The sequence below is a fragment of the Scyliorhinus torazame genome, chromosome 12 (genome assembly GCF_047496885.1).
Source record: "Scyliorhinus torazame isolate Kashiwa2021f chromosome 12, sScyTor2.1, whole genome shotgun sequence".
NCBI lineage: Eukaryota > Metazoa > Chordata > Chondrichthyes > Carcharhiniformes > Scyliorhinidae > Scyliorhinus > Scyliorhinus torazame.
The window spans coordinates 100241478-100258600 of record NC_092718.1 but is presented as its reverse complement, the minus strand read 5'-3'; the positions used below and the strand labels follow the sequence as shown (position 1 = coordinate 100258600).

At 55.2% G+C, this 17123-nt stretch overlaps 1 protein-coding gene across 4 annotated transcripts in view; it reads left to right on the top strand.

The window, feature by feature from the left end:
* Window positions 1-17123, top strand: part of LOC140386594 (guanylate-binding protein 1-like) — a 164370-nt gene that overhangs the window by 44635 nt on the left and 102612 nt on the right. Inside the window, exons 1-2 of one of the 4 annotated variants that reach the window (XM_072469056.1) lie at window positions 118-523; window positions 11832-12042. In XM_072469056.1, the coding sequence (XP_072325157.1) occupies window positions 11850-12042 (193 nt within the window). In that variant the 5' untranslated portion in view covers window positions 118-523; window positions 11832-11849. Of the gene's footprint in view, window positions 1-117; window positions 524-9845; window positions 9968-11831; window positions 12043-17123 lie in introns of those variants that run through there. The other 3 variants (XM_072469057.1, XM_072469058.1, XM_072469060.1) reach the window with 3 other exon arrangements.

The following is a 17123-nucleotide window of genomic DNA, read 5'->3' as shown; positions in this document are numbered from 1 at the left end:
CTGAAAGCTTCGAATTGTCTACGAATTGCCTTTTAAATGACTTTCAAATTGTAATCAAGCGACTACAAATAAAACAATTCTTTTTGGCACCTGAGGAGTTTATACTGCAAATTTCTGCTGAGTTCCAGTATTCGCAAAGTGCTACTGATAACCGAATAGCAGAGATGATATAAATTCCTTCAACTTTACACAGTCGAATAATACAAGGAATCGAACAACTTAACACAGTCTACAAATAGTACAAATCTTACAACTTGTCGTATTGCGCCAGGACTTGATTCATCAACTAAGCTTCCCCCAAACTTGGCGTATTTCGACAGGTTAAGATTCCTATAAATTAAAGATCCCTTTTAATTGGCGTAGTCAGGCAGTCGGGGGGGGGGAGTACTGAGGATGACCTTCGGAGGCCCAGGTGACGACGGAAAGCTTCGAAGATAATCGGAGGAGGTCGGGAACCTTCGGGAAGCTTCGGAGATAATCGGAGGAGGCCCAGAAGACAGCCGGAACCCACGGCTAGACTGGGGTAAGAAATATCTTTTTCACCCATTAAAAGTCTTAAAGCCGCATCAATCAGTACTTCGACCCTTGAAAAGAACATTTTTTATAGACTGTTAAATAAATCAAGTGCCAGTCGGTCGGTCAGACTATCAGGCGTGACTGGAAGATTAGTCACTGCAGTAACTAAAATAAAACGGCAGTCAGCGATCAAGAAAAGTTATGGCTGATCCTAATCAAAGTGTAGATTCAGAGCCTTTAGCAGACAGAAAATTACTCCCCACTACATCCAAGGGGGGTGCTGGAATACCAGATGTTTCTGTTGAAGATATGTTGGGGGATTTTAGATCTTTCATTCGTAGACCATTTGGACTGTCTGAAGTTGCTACAAAAATTGAATCAAAATATGATATCCCCAAAGGACAGTGGTCCCTTGATAATATCAAGAAGGCATGGGGTAAGACCACACGGTTAAACGGTGGAAGACGTAGACAATTCGTAGACAATTCGAAGCTTTCAGAGAATTACAGACATTATCTTTCTTTGCTTAGGCAGACAGCTCGAAAGTAACTTTTTAAAGGTCAAAGTCTGGCAATGAAACATGAAGAGAGAGAGAAAGCTAATCTTCAGCTAAACTCAAACTCAAAGTCAAAAGTGGACTAACATCACTGACACAGACTGTTAAACTGACAACCCCCAAAAGACATAAACTAAAATGGGAGACTAGAATCAAAGGCAAAAAACACTAAACTAACAGAAAGACAACACAGCACACCACACCCCCAAAGACAATACACCACAGACAACACACTAAAAACTAAACCTAACCTAAAACAAAACTTACAAAGACAATACTCACAAAGACAACAAAACCAACCTAACCTAAAATGGCCGGGAGAAACTTTTTAGTTATACACTTTCATATCTGTCTTAAGTCGTCTAATTACACCCCAATATAATCCTAATTGGTTTGGGTTAGACTCAAACACATTTGATTTGATGGCAAGCCGTCCATCTTCAATGTGCAACATCAGCTTTTTTGGCCCAGCTGTTATCTGCATTGTGAACAATGTTGCTGTGTATTCAGTCCCTGTCCTTGACAATTAGCACAAACAGTGTCAAATTATCTTGCTGTTTTAATGTCACACTGTCTTTGAAAATATGCATTTGCCAGAACAACGGACTTCAGTAAAAGTGAATTATGCTGTATAAATGGGTATTAAAAACTGGGGCTCAACATTTATGCTTAAACAGCTATCTTTTACCTATACGAGTTGTATTTGAAATACTTGGCTTCTACAGGGACTTGATGAAGTGGTAAAACCGAGTGACCCCCGGGTGGCAGAGGTCCTCGTGGAGGGTTTGGAGGCGGTTAATTTGTGCGTTGGCACATGTGCCGCGGGATAGGGCATCGGACGGCTCGTTCAGCTTTCCGGGACGATACAAAATCTCATAGTTGAAGGTGGAGAGCTCGATCCTCCACCTTAAGATCTTGTCGTTTTTGATTTTGCCCCGCTGTGCATTATCGAACATGAAGGCTACCGACCGTTGGTCCGTGAGGAGAGTGAATCTCCTGCCGGCCAGGTAATGCCTCCAATGTGACACAGCTTCCACTATGGCTTGGGCTTCCTTTTCTACTGAGGAGTGGCGGATTTCTGAGGCGTGGAGGATCCGGGAGAAAAAGGCCACGGGTCTGCCCGCTTGGTTAAGGGTGGCCGCTAGAGCTACGTCGGAGGCGTCGCTCTCGACCTGGAAGGGGAGGGACTCGTCGATGGCGCGCATCGTGGCCTTTGCGATATCCGCTTTGATGCAGCTGAAGGCCTGGCAAGCCTCTGTCGACAGAGGGAAGGTCGTGGTCTGTATTAGGGGGCGGGCCTTGTCTGCGTACTGGGGGACCCACTGGGCGTAATATGAAAAGAACCCCAGGCAGCGTTTCAGGGCTTTTGGGCAGTGCGGGAGGGGAAATTCCATGAGTGCGCGCATACGTTCGGGGTCGGGGCCTATTATCCCATTGCGCACTACGTAGCCCAGAATGGCTAGCCGGTCGGTGCTAAAAACGGACTTGTCCTCGTTGTACGTGAGGTTCAAGGCTTTGGCGGTCTGGAGGAATTTTTTGAGGTTGGCGTCGTGGTCCTGCTGATCGTGGCCGCAGATGGTTACATTGTCGAGATACGGGAACATGGCCCGCAACCCATGTTGATCAACCATTCGGTCCATCTCCCGTTGGAAGACCGAGACCCCGTTTGTGACGCCAAAAGGGACCCGTAGGAAATGGTATAATCGCCCGTCTGCCTCGAAGGCTGTGTACTTGCGGTCACTTGGGCGGATGGGGAGCTGATGGTAGGCGGACTTGAGGTCCACGGTGGAGAAGACTTTATATTGGGCAATCCGATTGACCATGTCGGATATGCGGGGGAGAGGGTACGCGTCTAGTTGTGTGTACCTGTTGATGGTCTGGCTATAGTCAATGACCATCCTTTGTTTCTCCCCTGTCTTCACTACTACCACCTGCGCTCTCCAGTAGCCGCTGGACTTCGGACCGAATGAAGGTCCGGTCCTGGGCGCTGTACCGTCTGCTCCTAGTGGCGACGGGTTTGCAATCCGGGATGAGGTTCGCAAACAAGGACGGGGGTTGCACCTTGAGGGTTGCGAGGCCGCAGATAGTGAGTGGGGGTATGGGGCCGCCGAATTTGAACGTAAGGCTCTGTAGATTACATTGGAAATCTAATCCCAGCAAGGTGGGGGCACAGTTGGGGAAGGACGTTTAGTTTGTAGTTTTTGAACTCCCACCCCTGCACCGTTAGGGTAACTATGCAGAATCCCTGGATCTGTACGGAGTGGGATCCTGCAGCTAGGCAAATCTTTTGTGCGCTGGGATAAGTGGTTAAGGAACAGCGTCTTACCGTGTCGGGGTGTATAAAGCTTTCCGTGCTCCCGGAGTCGACTCGGCATGGCGTCTCGTGGCCGTTTATTAGTACCGTTGTCGTCGTCGTCTGGAGTGTCCGGGGCCGAGCTTGATCGAGCGTAATCGAAGCGAGCCGTGGTTGTAGTAGTGGAGTGGGGTCCATTGTTGCCATCCAAGATGGCGTCGGGGATGAACAAAATGGCCGCCCCCATACATCGCACGTGGCTGGGGGGTCACAAGATGGCGGCGGGTTGGACAAAATGGCCGCCCCCACACGTCGTACAGGTCTGGGGCGGTCCAAGTTGGCGGCGCCCCTCCTCCCCTCGTGGTGGCCGGGACCCAAAATGGCGGCGTCTGCGGGTCGCACATCGGCGCCCGTCCTCCCCTCGTGGTGGTCGGGACCCAAAATGGCGGCGTCTGCGGGTCGCACATGGTGTGCTGGGGGGCCTGGGGAGCGCTAGGACCCCGAGCGCTAGGACCGCGCGGAGCTCCCTCACCGGGGACAGCGGTGGTCGGGGCCCAAGTAGGTGGCGCCGGCGGGTCAGGCGTGGGGTGGGGGTTAGGGTGGCGTTAGGGACGCGGAAAACTCCCTCCTCTCCGTGGAGAGTGTTGGCCGGGACCCAAAGCGGTAGCGCCGGCGGCAGGTCATACATGGGCTGCGGGGAGGGGGGTTGGGGAGCGTAGGCGGCGTGCAGGGCTCCCAGTTCTCCCGGGACCACGGTGGTCGGGACCCAGAGCGGCTGCACCTGCGGGTCGTACATGGCGTGCTGGGGGGGTTGGGGCGCGTAAACGGCTTGCAGGGCTCCCTGTTCTCCCGGGACAGCGGCGACCTCGCGGGGACCGGCACACAACCGCGAAATGGCCCTTTTTCCCGCAGCTCTTGCAGATTGCTGCGCGGGCCAGGCAGCGCTGCCGGGGGTGTTTCGCCTGGCCGCAGATATAGCTGCGGGCGCCCCCGGTGCGACTTGGCGTTTGGACCGCGCAAGCCTGTGGGGGGGGGGTTTGCCGCGACGGGTACGTACGGGGCCCAATGGGTTGCCGCGCGGTCGGGGCCGTAGGCGCGGGTATTACGCGCGGCCACATCTAGGGAGGCTGCTAGGGCCCGTGCCTCTGAGAGTCCTAGCGACTCTTTTTCTAGAAGTCTTTGGCGGATTTGGGAGGATTGCATACCTGCCACAAAAGCATCGCGCATTAACATGTCCGTGTGTTCGTTTGCGTTCACCGACGGGCAGCTGCAGGCTCGTCCCAAAATCAGCAGCGCGGCGTAGAACTCGTCCATCGATTCTCCGGGAGCTTGCCGTCTCGTCGCGAGCTGGTAGCGAGCGTAGATTTGGTTAACTGGGCGAACGTAGAGACTTTTCAGTGCTGCGAACGCCGTCTGGAAATCGTCCGAGTCTTCGATGAGGGAGAAAATCTCCGTGCTCACCCTCGAGTGCAGGACCTGCAGTTTTTGGTCTTCTGAGACTCGGCCGGTGGTCGTTCCGAGGTAGGCCTCGAAGCAAGTCTGCCAGTGTTTGAAGGCTGCTGCCGCGTTCACTGTGTGGGGGCTGATCCTCAGGCATTCCGGAATGATCCTGAGCTCCATAGTCCTTTTTTTTTTTAGGCACACTTAATAAATTGTAGCGCACAAAGACTCCGTGAGACGAATAGAGTGAAGTCGATGAGGCTTTATTAAGCGTGTCTGTTCCCCCGCAGCTCGATAGTAAACTGGCCTGCGGGGGAAGACTCCGGCTTCTTATACTCCGCCTTCAGGGCGGAGCTTGAGGTCAACGGCCAACCAGGACCCGGGATCTGTCAGCCAATGACATTAGGGCTTCCAGTCCCACATGACCCCCAATACATACTACCACAGAGGGGGACTGTGGGAGTTGAGTGTGTGTGGGAGGGGGACTGGGGGAGTTAGTGAGTGTGTGTGGGAGGGGGACTGGGGGAGTTAGTGAGTGTGTGTGGGAGGGGGACTGGGGAAGTTAGTGAGTGTGTGGGGGGTGACTGGGGGAGTTAGTGAGCGTGTGTGGGAGAGGGACTGGGGGAGTTAGTGAGCGTGTGTGGGAGGGGGACTGGGGGAGTTAGTGAGTGTGTGGGAGGGGGACTCGGAGTTAGTGAGCATGTGTGAGAGGGGGACTGTGGGAGTTAGTGAGCGTGTGTGGGAGGGGGACTGGGGGAGTTAGTGAGCGTGTGTGGGAGGGGGACTGGGGGAGTTAGTGAGCGTGTGTGGGAGGGGGACTCGGAGTTAGTGAGCGTGTGTGAGAGGGGGACTGGGGGAGTTAGTGAGCGTGTGTGGGAGGGGGACTGGGGGAGTTAGTGAGCGTGTGTGGGAGGGGGACTGGGGGAGTTAGTGAGTGTGTGTGTGTGTGGACACTGGGGGTGGGAGTGTGGACACTGGGGGTGGGAGTGTGGACACTGGGAGTGGGAGTGTGGACACTGGGGGTGGGAGTGTGTGTGTGGGGGTGGACACTGGGGGTGAGAGTTTGTGTGGGGGTGCACACTGGGGGTGAGAGTGTGGGGGGGGAGTGTGTGTGGACACTGGGGGGGTAGAGTGGGGGTGGACACTGGTGGGGGGTAGAGTGGGGGTGGACACTGGGGGTGTGAGTGGGGGGGGGTGAGTGTGTGTGCACACTGGGTGTGTGTGACGGGGGGGTGGACAGTGGGTGTGTGTGTGTGTGTGGACACTGGGGGTGTGTGGGGGGGGTGGACACTGGTGGTGTGTGGGGTGGGGTGTGTGTGTGTGGACACTGGTGGTGTGTGTGGGGGGGGTGAGTGTGTGTGGACACTGGGGCTGTGTGGGGGGGGGTGAGTGTGTGTGGACACTGGGGGGGGGGGTTGGACACTGGTGGTGTGTGTGGGGGGGGGGTGAGTGTGTGTGGACACTGGTGGTGTGTGTGGGGGGATTGTGTGTGTGTGGACACTGGGGGGGGGGTTGGACACTGGTGGTGTGTGTGGGGGGGTGAGTGTGTGTGGGGGGTGAGTGTGTGGGGACACTGGGGGGGGTGGACACTGGGGGTGGTGTGTGTGGGGGTGTGTGTGTGTGTGGGGGGTGTGTGTGTGTGTGGGGGGTGAGTGTGTGGGGACACTGGGGGGGGTGGACACTGGGGGTGGTGTGTGTGGGGGGGTGTGTGTGTGTGGGGACACTGGGGCTGTGTGTGGGGGGTGAGTGTGTGGGGACACTGGGGGCAGGTGGACACTGGTGGTGTGTGTGGGGGTGGTGTGTGTGTGGACACTGGGGGTGTGTGTGTGTGGACACTGGGGCTGTGTGTGGGGGGTGAGTGTGTGGGGACACTGGGGGCAGGTGGACACGGGTGGTGTGTGTGTGGACACGTGGGGGGTGAGTGTGTGTGGACACGTGGGGGTGAGTGTGTGTGGACACGTGGGGGTGAGTGTGTGTGGACACTGGGGCTGTGAGTGGGGGGGGGTGTGTGGACACTGGGGCTGTGAGTGGGGGTGGAGTGTGTGGACACTGGGGGGGGGGTGGACACTGGAGGTGTGTGTGGGGGTGGTGAGTGGGGGTGGACACTGGGGTGTGGGTGGACACTGGTGTGTGTGTGTGGGGGGGGTGAGTGTGTACGGACAGTGGGGGGGGGGGTGGACACTGGTGGTGTGTGTGTGGGGGGTGTGTGTGTGGGGACACTGGTGGTGTGTGTGTGGGGGGTGAGTGTGTGTGGACACTGGGGCTGTGTGGGGGGGGGTGAGTGTGTGTGGACACTGGGGGGGGCGGGTGGACACTGGTGGTGTGTGTGTGGGGGGGTGAGTGTGTGTGGACACTGGGGGGGGGGTGGACACTGGTGGTGTGTGTGTGGGGGGGTGAGTGTGTGTGGACACTGGGGGGGGTGGACACTGGTGGTGTGTGTGTGGGGGCTGTGTGTGTGGACACTGGGGCTGTGTGTGGGGGGGTGTGTGTGTGGACACTGGGGCTGTGTGTGGGGGGTGAGTGTGTGGGGACACTGGTGGTGTGTGTGTGGGGGGTGTGTGTGTGGACACTGGGGCTGTGTGTGGGGGGGTGTGTGTGTGGACACTGGGGCTGTGTGTGGGGGGTGAGTGTGTGGGGACACTGGTGGTGTGTGTGGGGGTGAGTGTGTGGGGACACTGGTGGTGTGTGTGGGGGTGAGTGTGTGGTGTGGACACTGGGGGCAGGTGGACACTGGTGGTGACTGTGTGGACACTGGGGTGGTGTGGACCCTGGGGGTGTGTGTGTGTGGACACTGGGGCTGTGTGTGGGGGTGGTGAGTGGGGGTGGACACTGGGTGTGTGTGTGTGGACACAGGGGCTGTGTGTGGGGGGTGGAGTGTGTGGACACTGGGGGGGGGTGGGCACTGGTGGTGTGTGTGTGTGGGGGGGGGTGAGTGTGTGGGGACACTGGGGCTGTGTGTGGGGGGTGAGTGTGTGGGGACACTGGTGGTGTGTGTGTGGGGGGGTGAGTGTGTGGGGACACTGGGGGTGTGTGTGGGGGCGGGGGGGGGTGAGTGTGTGGGGACACTGGGGCTGTGTGTGGGGGTGAGTGTGTGGGGACACTGGGGCTGTGTGTGGGGGGTGAGTGTGTGGGGACACTGGTGGTGTGTGTGTGGGGGGGGTGAGTGTGTGGGGACACTGGGGCTGTGTGTGGGGGGGGGGGGTGAGTGTGTGGGGACACTGGGGGCGTGTGTGGGGGGGGGGAGTGTGTGGGGACACTGGGGCTGTGTGTGGGGGTGAGTGTGTGGGGACACTGGGGCTGTGTGTGGGGGGTGAGTGTGTGGGGACACTGGGGCTGTGTGTGGGGGTGTGTGTGTGGGGACACTGGGTGTGTGTGTGGGGGGGGTGAGTGTGTGTGGACACTGGGGGTGTGTGTGTGTGGACACTGGGGCTGTGTGTGGGGGGGGGGTGTGTGGGGACACTGGGGCTGTGTGTGGGGGGGGGGTGTGGGGACACTGGGGCTGTGTGTGGGGGGTGTGTGTGTGTGGACACTGGGGCTGTGTGTGGGGGGGGGGTGTGGGGACACTGGGGCTGTGTGTGGGGGTGTGTGTGTGGGGACACTGGGGGTGTGTGTGTGGGGGGGGGTGAGTGTGTGTGGACACTGGGGCTGTGTGTGGGGGGGGTGTGTGTGTGGACACTGGGGCTGTGTGTGTGGGGGGGGGGTGTGGGGACACTGGGGCTGTGTGTGGGGGGGTGAGTGTGTGGGGACACTGGGGCTGTGTGTGGGGGTGTGTGTGTGGGGACACTGGGGGTGTGTGTGGGGGGGGGGGTGAGTGTGTGTGGACACTGGGGCTGTGTGTGGGGGGTGTGTGTGTGGACACTGGGGCTGTGTGTGGGGGGGGGTGTGGGGACACTGGTGGTGTGTGTGGGGGTGAGTGTGTGGGGACACTGGTGGTGTGTGTGGGGGTGAGTGTGTGGTGTGGACACTGGGGGCAGGTGGACACTGGTGGTGACTGTGTGGACACTGGGGGGGGGGGGTGTGGACCCTGGGGGTGTGTGTGTGTGGACACTGGGGCTGTGTGTGGGGTGTGTGTGTGTGGGGACACTGGTGGTGTGTGTGGGGGTGAGTGTGTGGGGACACTGGTGGTGTGTGTGGGGGTGAGTGTGTGGTGTGGACACTGGGGGCAGGTGGACACTGGTGGTGACTGTGTGGACACTGGGGGGGTGTGTGGACCCTGGGGGTGTGTGTGTGTGTGGGGGGTGAGTGTGTGTGGACACTGGGGGGTGTGGACAATGGGGGTGGAGTGTGTGTGGACACGTGGGGGGTGAGTGTGTGTGGACACTGGGGGGGGGGGGGGGGGGTGGACACTGGTGGTGTGTATGTGGACACTGGGGGGGGTGGGGGGGGTGAGTGTGTGTGGACACTGGGGCTGTGTGTGGGGGGGGGGGTGTGGGGACACTGGTGGTGTGTGTGGGGGTGTGTGTGTGTGGACACTGGGGGCAGGTGGACACTGGTGGTGACTGTGTGGACACTGGGGCTGTGTGTGGGGGTGGAGTGTGTGGACACTGGGGGGGGGTTGGACACTGGGGGGGGGGGGGTGTGGACACTGGGGCTGTGTGTGGGGGTGGAGTGTGTGGACACTGGGGGGGGGGTTGGACACTGGGGGGGGGGGGTGGACACTGGGTGTGTGTGTGGGGGGTGAGTGTGTGTGGACACTGGTGGTGTGTGTAGGGGGGTTGAGTGTCTGTGGACACTGGGGGGGGGGGGGGTTGGACACTGGGGGTGTGTGTGTGTGGACACTGGGTGTGTGTGTGGGGGGTGAGTGTGTGTGGACACTGGTGGTGTGTGTGTGTGTGGGGGGGGGGGTGAGTGTGTGTGGACACTGGGGGGGGGGTGGACACTGGGGGGGGGGGGTGTGGGGGTGGACACTGGGTGTGTGAGTCGGGAACCTCCAATGTTAAAGGCTGGTTTGCAGACATGTCACATTGAAGTTGCAGTTGCTGTGGGGCTGTGTTCCCAGATGTAATGTCCCTGACTTAAGCCCAGTGAGTTTCCATCAGCCCCTCCCAACCTGCTTCTTACCAAAGCTGCTCACTTTCAGTTTCTCTCTGAATGCGAAGTGTGTTTCCGGGAAACCCCGGGAGGGTTTCTCACCCTCTCATCCCGGAATCTGCAGTGACAGGGTAAGATCAACTGGTTCCCCATTCAATTTGGACGGAGTCTGCTTTGACTCTCCCGCGCGGTTGCACTTTGTTTAGGAGCTGGCTTGTTTCACGGTGCTTGGGCTCAATCTGAAACTGTTGCCTCTTTTGAACCACTCGTTATCTGCCGTTACACAGGACTCTCGCTCATTCTTGCTTCCCCTCCCGGCCTCTCTCCCAAAGAGACCCCAGTGAAACTTTCCACAGAGTTTTTCCTCGCCTTGTTTCCCAGGTCTACTGCAGAGATAATTTGCTGCAATGTAACACTGACTGAATTGACCACGATACCAGGAGGTGAACGCGATGGAGGCAGATTCCCCACTCAGTGTCTCACCCCATCTAATCCTCTTCCCCCTTCTCTCTGTTCCTGTTCAGCCTTCCACTCTTTCCATCACCATCCATATGAGGGCAGCATTTTCAATTTCTGGGATATCGTCTTTTGAATGTCGCAAATCCAAAATGCACCAGGGTATACAGAATGCCGTTGACCCCAAGTGCTACAGCACCCCGACAGTGCAGCACTCCCTCAGTACTGACTCTCTGACAGTGCAGCACTCCCTCAGTCCTGACCCTCTGACAGTGCAGCACTCCATCAGTACTGACCCTCTGACAGTGCAGCACTCCCTCAGTACTGACTCTGACAGTGCAGCACTCCCTCAGTACTGACCCTCGGAGTGCAGCGCTCCCTCAGTACTGACCCTCTGACAGTGCAGCGCTCCCTCAGTACTGACCCTTTGACAGTGCAGCACTCCCTCAGTACTGACCCTCTGACAGTGCAGCACTCCCTCTGCACCGACCCTCTGACAGTGCAGCTCTCCCCCATTACTGACCCTCTGACAGTGCAGCACTCCTTCAGTACTGACCCTCTGACAGTGCAGCACTCCCTCAGTACTGACCCTCTGACAGTGCAAACTCCCCCATTACTGACCCTCTGACAGTGCAGCACTCCCCCATTACTGACCCTCTGACAGTGCAGCACTCCCTCAGTACTGACCCTCTGACAGTGCAGCACTCCCTCAGTACTGATCCTCTGACAGTGCAGCACTCCCTCAGTACTGACCCTCTGACAGTGCGGCACTCCCTCAGTACTGACCCTCTGACAGTGCGGCACTCCCTCAGTACTGACCCTCTGACAGCTCTGTTCCACAGGAAGAGGTGGTGCTGTACAGCCGGACGCCCCAGGTCTTCAATTTGTTTTGATTGTGTGGGGTGTACACTGTGGGATAAGCCTGTGGGCCCAATGGGCTGTTTCTGTAGCTGTACCATCTCAGAGAAATGCGCTGTGGACGCTGCTCCTTGGGAGATGGATTGGCAGTGGATGGAATCGTAAACAATTGGGGAGGAGATGAAATGATCTTGTATTGGTTTCTGGGTTGACAAGTTGGTTTTGCTTGGTTTGAGTTGCAATGGCCTTGTCCCAGTGAAAGAGGCTAACCATTAACAACCCAAGTATCAAGGTGTTATCCACCAGCTCTCAATGCTGTGAAGACCCTTCCTGTCATTTGAGGGGGGGGGGTGTAATCTAGAATTAGGGGGTCTCAGTAAAATAATCTCCCACTTAAGATGAAGAGGAGGAGGAACCTTCTCTTAATTAAACCTTGGAATTGTCTTCTGTACAATCCATTGGAGCCTGGGTCATTAAACATATTGAAGAGTGCATTCAATGGATTATTGATGGACAAGGGAGGCGAGGGTTATTGGGGTGGGGGTGGGGGCAGGTCAGGAAAGTGGAGCTAAGGCCACTCAGAGCAGCTGTGGTTTTATTGAATGGTGAAGCAGGCTTAATAGGCTATGTGGCCAACCTCTTGATTTATTCTGTTCCTCCGATCTTGTGATTCAATTTCAGCTGTCTGAATTGTTTGCAATGGAGTCTGATGGTTACATGAAGCTGCCCACGTACCTGCTGGAGAGCTCTCCCTCAGGACCGCTCAAGCTGAATCCTGAGGCGATGAAGATCCTCTCTGCTATTACCAAGTCTGTCCTGGTGGTGGTGATATTAGGGCCTCCAAACACTGGCAAGTCCTACCTCATGAACAGGCTGGCCAATCAGAGGAAAGGTAAGTTCACACATGCGCTCATAAAAAATCTTATTCTGGTGTTCAAGCATCTTTATGGCCAAGTGCCCACCCAGTCTCTGCAAACCCCTCCAGCCCCTACAACCCTCCCTACCTGTGTAACCTGCTCCAGCCCCTACAACTCTCCCTACCTGTGTAACCTGCTCCAGCCCCTCCAACCCTCCCTACCTGTGTAACCTGCTCCAGCCCCTACAACTCTCCCTACCTGTGTAACCTGCTCCAGCCCCTCCAACCCTCCCTACCTGTGTAACCTGCTCCAGCCCCTCCAACCCTCCCTCCCTGTGTAACCTGCTCCAGCCCCTCCAACCCTCCCTCCCGGTGTAACCTGCTCCAGCCCCTCCAACCCTCCCTACCTGTGTAACCTGCTCCAGCCCCTACAACCCTCCCTACCTGTGTAACCTGCTCCAGCCCCTACAACCCTCCCTACCTGTGTAACCTGCTCCAGCCCCTACAGCCCTCCCTACCTGTGTAACCTGCTCCAGCTCCTCCAACCCTCCCTACCTGTGTAATCTGCTCCAGCCCCTACAACTCTCCCTACCTCCATAATCTCCTCCAACCCCTACAAACATCCCTATCTCTCTCTCCCTGTTTCTGTAACCTTCTCCAGCAATAAGTTCACGGAGGCAGAAGTCCCGTCACCAGAATTCCTTTTATTTACAAAGCCAACAGCCGAACAACCAGGTGCATTCAGCTCACTGTCTACACTGAGAGTGCAGAGGATCTGACACTCCCTGTTATATATACAGAAAGCAGTTCCCTGATTGGGCCACTAATTAGGGAACTCATATTCTAATTGGCCAATCTCAAAGGCCTGGCCCAAGTCATTACACCCCGCTCCCCCACAATGTCCGAGGAGCCCCCGTGACTCAGGAGTCTCCTGCTTCGCTTCTGCACCAGGTTCAGATCCTCCCCTTCGACATAGGGGTATATAACTGCTAGGCAGCCGTTTTCCAATCAACGTGCCTGAGGGGGCGGTTCGCCCCCTTCCTCCGGCAGCAGGGGGACAGCCGCGGCGTCACCTTTTGTGTCCATATCCGAGTCCGATGTCCTCACCAGTGGTGTCGGAGGGACATGAATAGTTTGTCAGGGAGGACTCTCCACGCTATGCTGGTCTGAGTCAGCTCCGGAGGAGGAAACAAATCTGAGGCCCGCACGTGGTCCAGGTGTTTCTTTATTACAAGTTTTCCCACACGTATCTCATACGACACAGGTCCTGTCCTGGCCTGGACTGTTCCTGCTCCCCATATGGGGCCATTCGCATAATTTCTGACGCACGTTGAACTGCCTTTCTCAGCGAGTGTTGTCGTGGCCCCTGCAATGGGTTTCTTGGTGTCGCTCTACTCTTCTGCCTAAATTTGGGAATAGTAGGCTCAGCCTTGTTTGGAGTCGTCTGCCCATGAGTAGCTCCACCAGTGCTATTCCCGTTGTGGTGTGTGGGGTTGTCCGATAGCCAGCGCGACAGTTTGGTGTCCAATGATGCTGCTGACTTTTTTCAACCCGACTTTTAAGGTCTGGACGGCTCTCTGCCAACCCATTTGATGCCGGGTGGTGCCGTCCTTATGTGCCGAATGCTATTTGACTTCATGAATTTTGTGAAGGTTTGGCTGGTGAAAACCGACCCATTATCCAAAACTAACACCTCCGGGATACCATGTGTTGCAAACGAGGTGCAAAGTTTTTCGATGGTTGCTGTTATATTTGTAGACAGCCAGCCACTTAGAATGGGCGTCTACCATCACAAAAAACATTGAACCCATAAACGGGCCTGCAAAATCGACATGAAGTACTGACCATGGTCTACCTGGCCATTCCCATGGGTGCAGCGGGGCTGCCGGTGGCACCTTCTGCCCTTGTTGGCATTCTTGGCACCGATCTACCAATGCCGCTATGTCTGTGTCCAGGCCCGGCCACCAGACATAGCTCCGCATCTTTTTGAGACACCCGGGTGTCCATGATGTAGTTCAGCCAATGTGGCTCGACGGCCTTGACTTGGAACTATTACTCGAGCCCCTCATAGCAGTATCCCGTCTTCCACAGTGATCGACTCTTCTGCTCCAGTAGGGATGGAATTCCGCCTGGACCGGTCTTTTCATCTCCCCCGTGAGCACCATGTGTTTTATTTTTGCTAAAACCAGGTCCCTTTTTGTCCACAAATGAATGTTTTGTGCGGCCACTGGAAGGGCGTCCAGGAAATGCAGTGTCATCGTTTCTTCTATTCTGGGTACCAATGGTGGGGTGTCCGGTAATGGCAGCCTGCTTAGTGCATTGGCGTTTGCCACCTGGGTTTCTGGCCGATGCTCTAATTGATATTGGTACGCTGCCAGTAATAGGGCCCAGCCTTGGATCTGGGCGGAAGCTATTGGTGGCACTAAACCCAGCAATGGCTTGTGATTGCGAATTTCCGCCCACACAAGTACTGGTGAAATTTCTTCACCGCGAAGATCACTGCCAGTCCTTGATCGGTGTACTTTCACTCTGCTGCTGCTAATGTCCTGGAAGCAAACGCTATAGGCCGTTCCTGTCCATTTTGCCCTCTGTATGTCAGTGCTGCACCAATGCCATATGGAGATGCATCGCAAATGAGCACCAACTCTTTCCTGGGGTCATCGTGTGCCAAGACGTTTTCTGAGGAGAGCTGTTGTTTCCTTCTTGAAAGCCCTGTCTTGGTGGGCGGACCACTCCCAGGCTTGCCCCTTTTTTAGTAATTAGTGTAGGGGATCCAAGATGGAAGCTTTGTATGAACTTTACATGGTACGTCACCAGTTCTAAAAACGATCTCAACTCCTGGATTGTGGTGGGGGCCAGGGCATCTTTTATTGCCCTCACCCGATCCTCCAAAGGGTGTTGCCCTGATTTGTCAACCCTGTACCCCAGATATGTTACGGTGCTAGAAAAACACATTTCTTCCTCTGTAGGCGCACGCCTGCTGCTGAAAACCTCCTCAGAACTTTCTCCAGGTTTTGCAGGTGTTATGCCTTTGTTTTTCCCATAATGAGGACGTCGTCCAGGTAAATGGTGACCTGTGGTCACATTCCATTGTCTTCTGGAATATCACACAGGCTGATGATACCCCGAAGGGTAATCTTGTATACTGAAAAAGGCCCTTCAGGGTGTTTATTGTTGAAAATATTTGCAACTCTTCGTCCAGCTTCAGCTGTAGATATGCGTGGCTCATATCCAGCGTTGCCAGCTTTGCATACAAATCCTTAATCCGGGGAATTGGGTATTTGTCCAGTTGTGAGTAGCGATTAATCGTTAGTTTGAAATCTCCACAAAGGCGGACCGAGCCGTCCGGCTTAAGGACAGGCACCATGGGTGCCGCCCACTCTGCAAACTGGACCGGTTTTATTATTCCCTCACACCAATCTTTTGATTTCCATATTGACGTTCTGTATTAACGTGAAGGGTACTGATCGGGCCGGTCTCTGAATCTATGTGTAATGTCGCCTTTGCTCCCTTCATTGTTCCGAGCCCTTCTCGGAAAACCTCTGGGTATCTGCACAGGAGTTCGCTCAGGCGACCATTTTCCAGCTGGAATATGTTTACCCAATCCAGCTGCATCTCTTTTACTCAATTCTGTCCCAATAAGCTTGGTCCCGCACTTTTCACTACCATTAAAGGCAGCCTAACCAGTTGCTCTCCATAAGCCACAGGTACATGTGTTGTGCCCAACACTCTCAGTGGTTCCCCTGTCTATGTCCTCAGTTTTGCCAAGGTCCTGGTTAGTGATAAGGGTTGGAATCCAGTGCAAATTTTATTAAATACTGTTTCCCCTATCACTGATACGGTTGCTCCCATGTCGACTTCCATTAATGTGGGACGTCCATTCAACCTCATGGTTAATTTAATGGGTTTTGATTTAACTATTGTTCCTTGTCGGAGGTAGGTGGAGCTTCTAAGGTGAGCATTCGTCTTACGTGTCCTTCTCCAAGATGTTGGTTTTGGGCTTCTATTTCATCTCTCTGGCAACAATTATAATATTTTGCAGAGCAAAAGGCTGCAGGGGCTGCCGTCTGTCTGGCCCTAATTTTCCATTGCTTGGGAGCGGTTCTGCGAGTGGGCCTCGTTAACTTAGTATCCGAGTCATTCCTGAGGGTGGCTATGCAGTTGCCTATCCCCCAGCGGTAGTTTCACTGGTGTGGGCGTCTACCTCCATCAGAGTACCCTATAACTCATGTGCTCTGCTCGCCGCTTTTTCTAAGGACAAAGCCAGCTGCAATGCTTGTTTGCAATCCAGCTCGGCCTCTGCTAGCAGATGTTTTTGTATTGCTAAATTATTTATTCCACATACCAAACGGTGTCGGAGCATCTAATTTAGCGTCAGGCCAAATTCGCAAGCCTCTGCTAATCGCCTTAATCTTGTTAAAAAGTTAGTGACTGACTCCCCCGTGTCTCAGAATACTGAGTAAAACCAGTACCTTAGCAGGATCAGAGCTGGCTTCGGGTCACAGTACTCTTTTACTAAGTCCGCCAATTCCTGGAAGGTTTTTGTGTCCGATGCCTCCGGAAAAGTGAGACTGCGCATATTGGCCAAAGCTGCTGGCCCACACACGGTCAGCCAAATGACCCATTGCTTTTCATCCGGAACTATATCATTTGCTTGAAAAAGGTATTTCATCCGCTCTACATATTGGGCCCAGTCTTCGACTGCAGGGTCAAAAGAATCCAACTTCCCCAAAAAAGGCATTTTGCCTGTCAGTGGCTTTCCCTAAATATGCAGCGGCTGCTAATGAGCAGGTTCCTTCGGGTCATTCCGTTTTCCTCGTCGCCACTGTAATAAGTTCACGGAGGCAGAAGTCCCTTCACCAGAATTCCTTTTATTTACAAAACCAACAGCCGAACAACCAGGTGCATTCAGCTCACTGTCTACACTGAGAGTGCAGAGGATCTGACACTCCCTGTTATATATAGAGAAAGGAGTTCCGTGATTGGGCCACCAATCAGGAGACTCATATTCTAATTGGCCAATCTCAAAGGCCTGGCCTAAGTCATTATACCTCTCTATCTCTGTAACCTGCTCCAGCACCGACAATCCTCCCTATTTCTGTAAACTACCCAGTCGC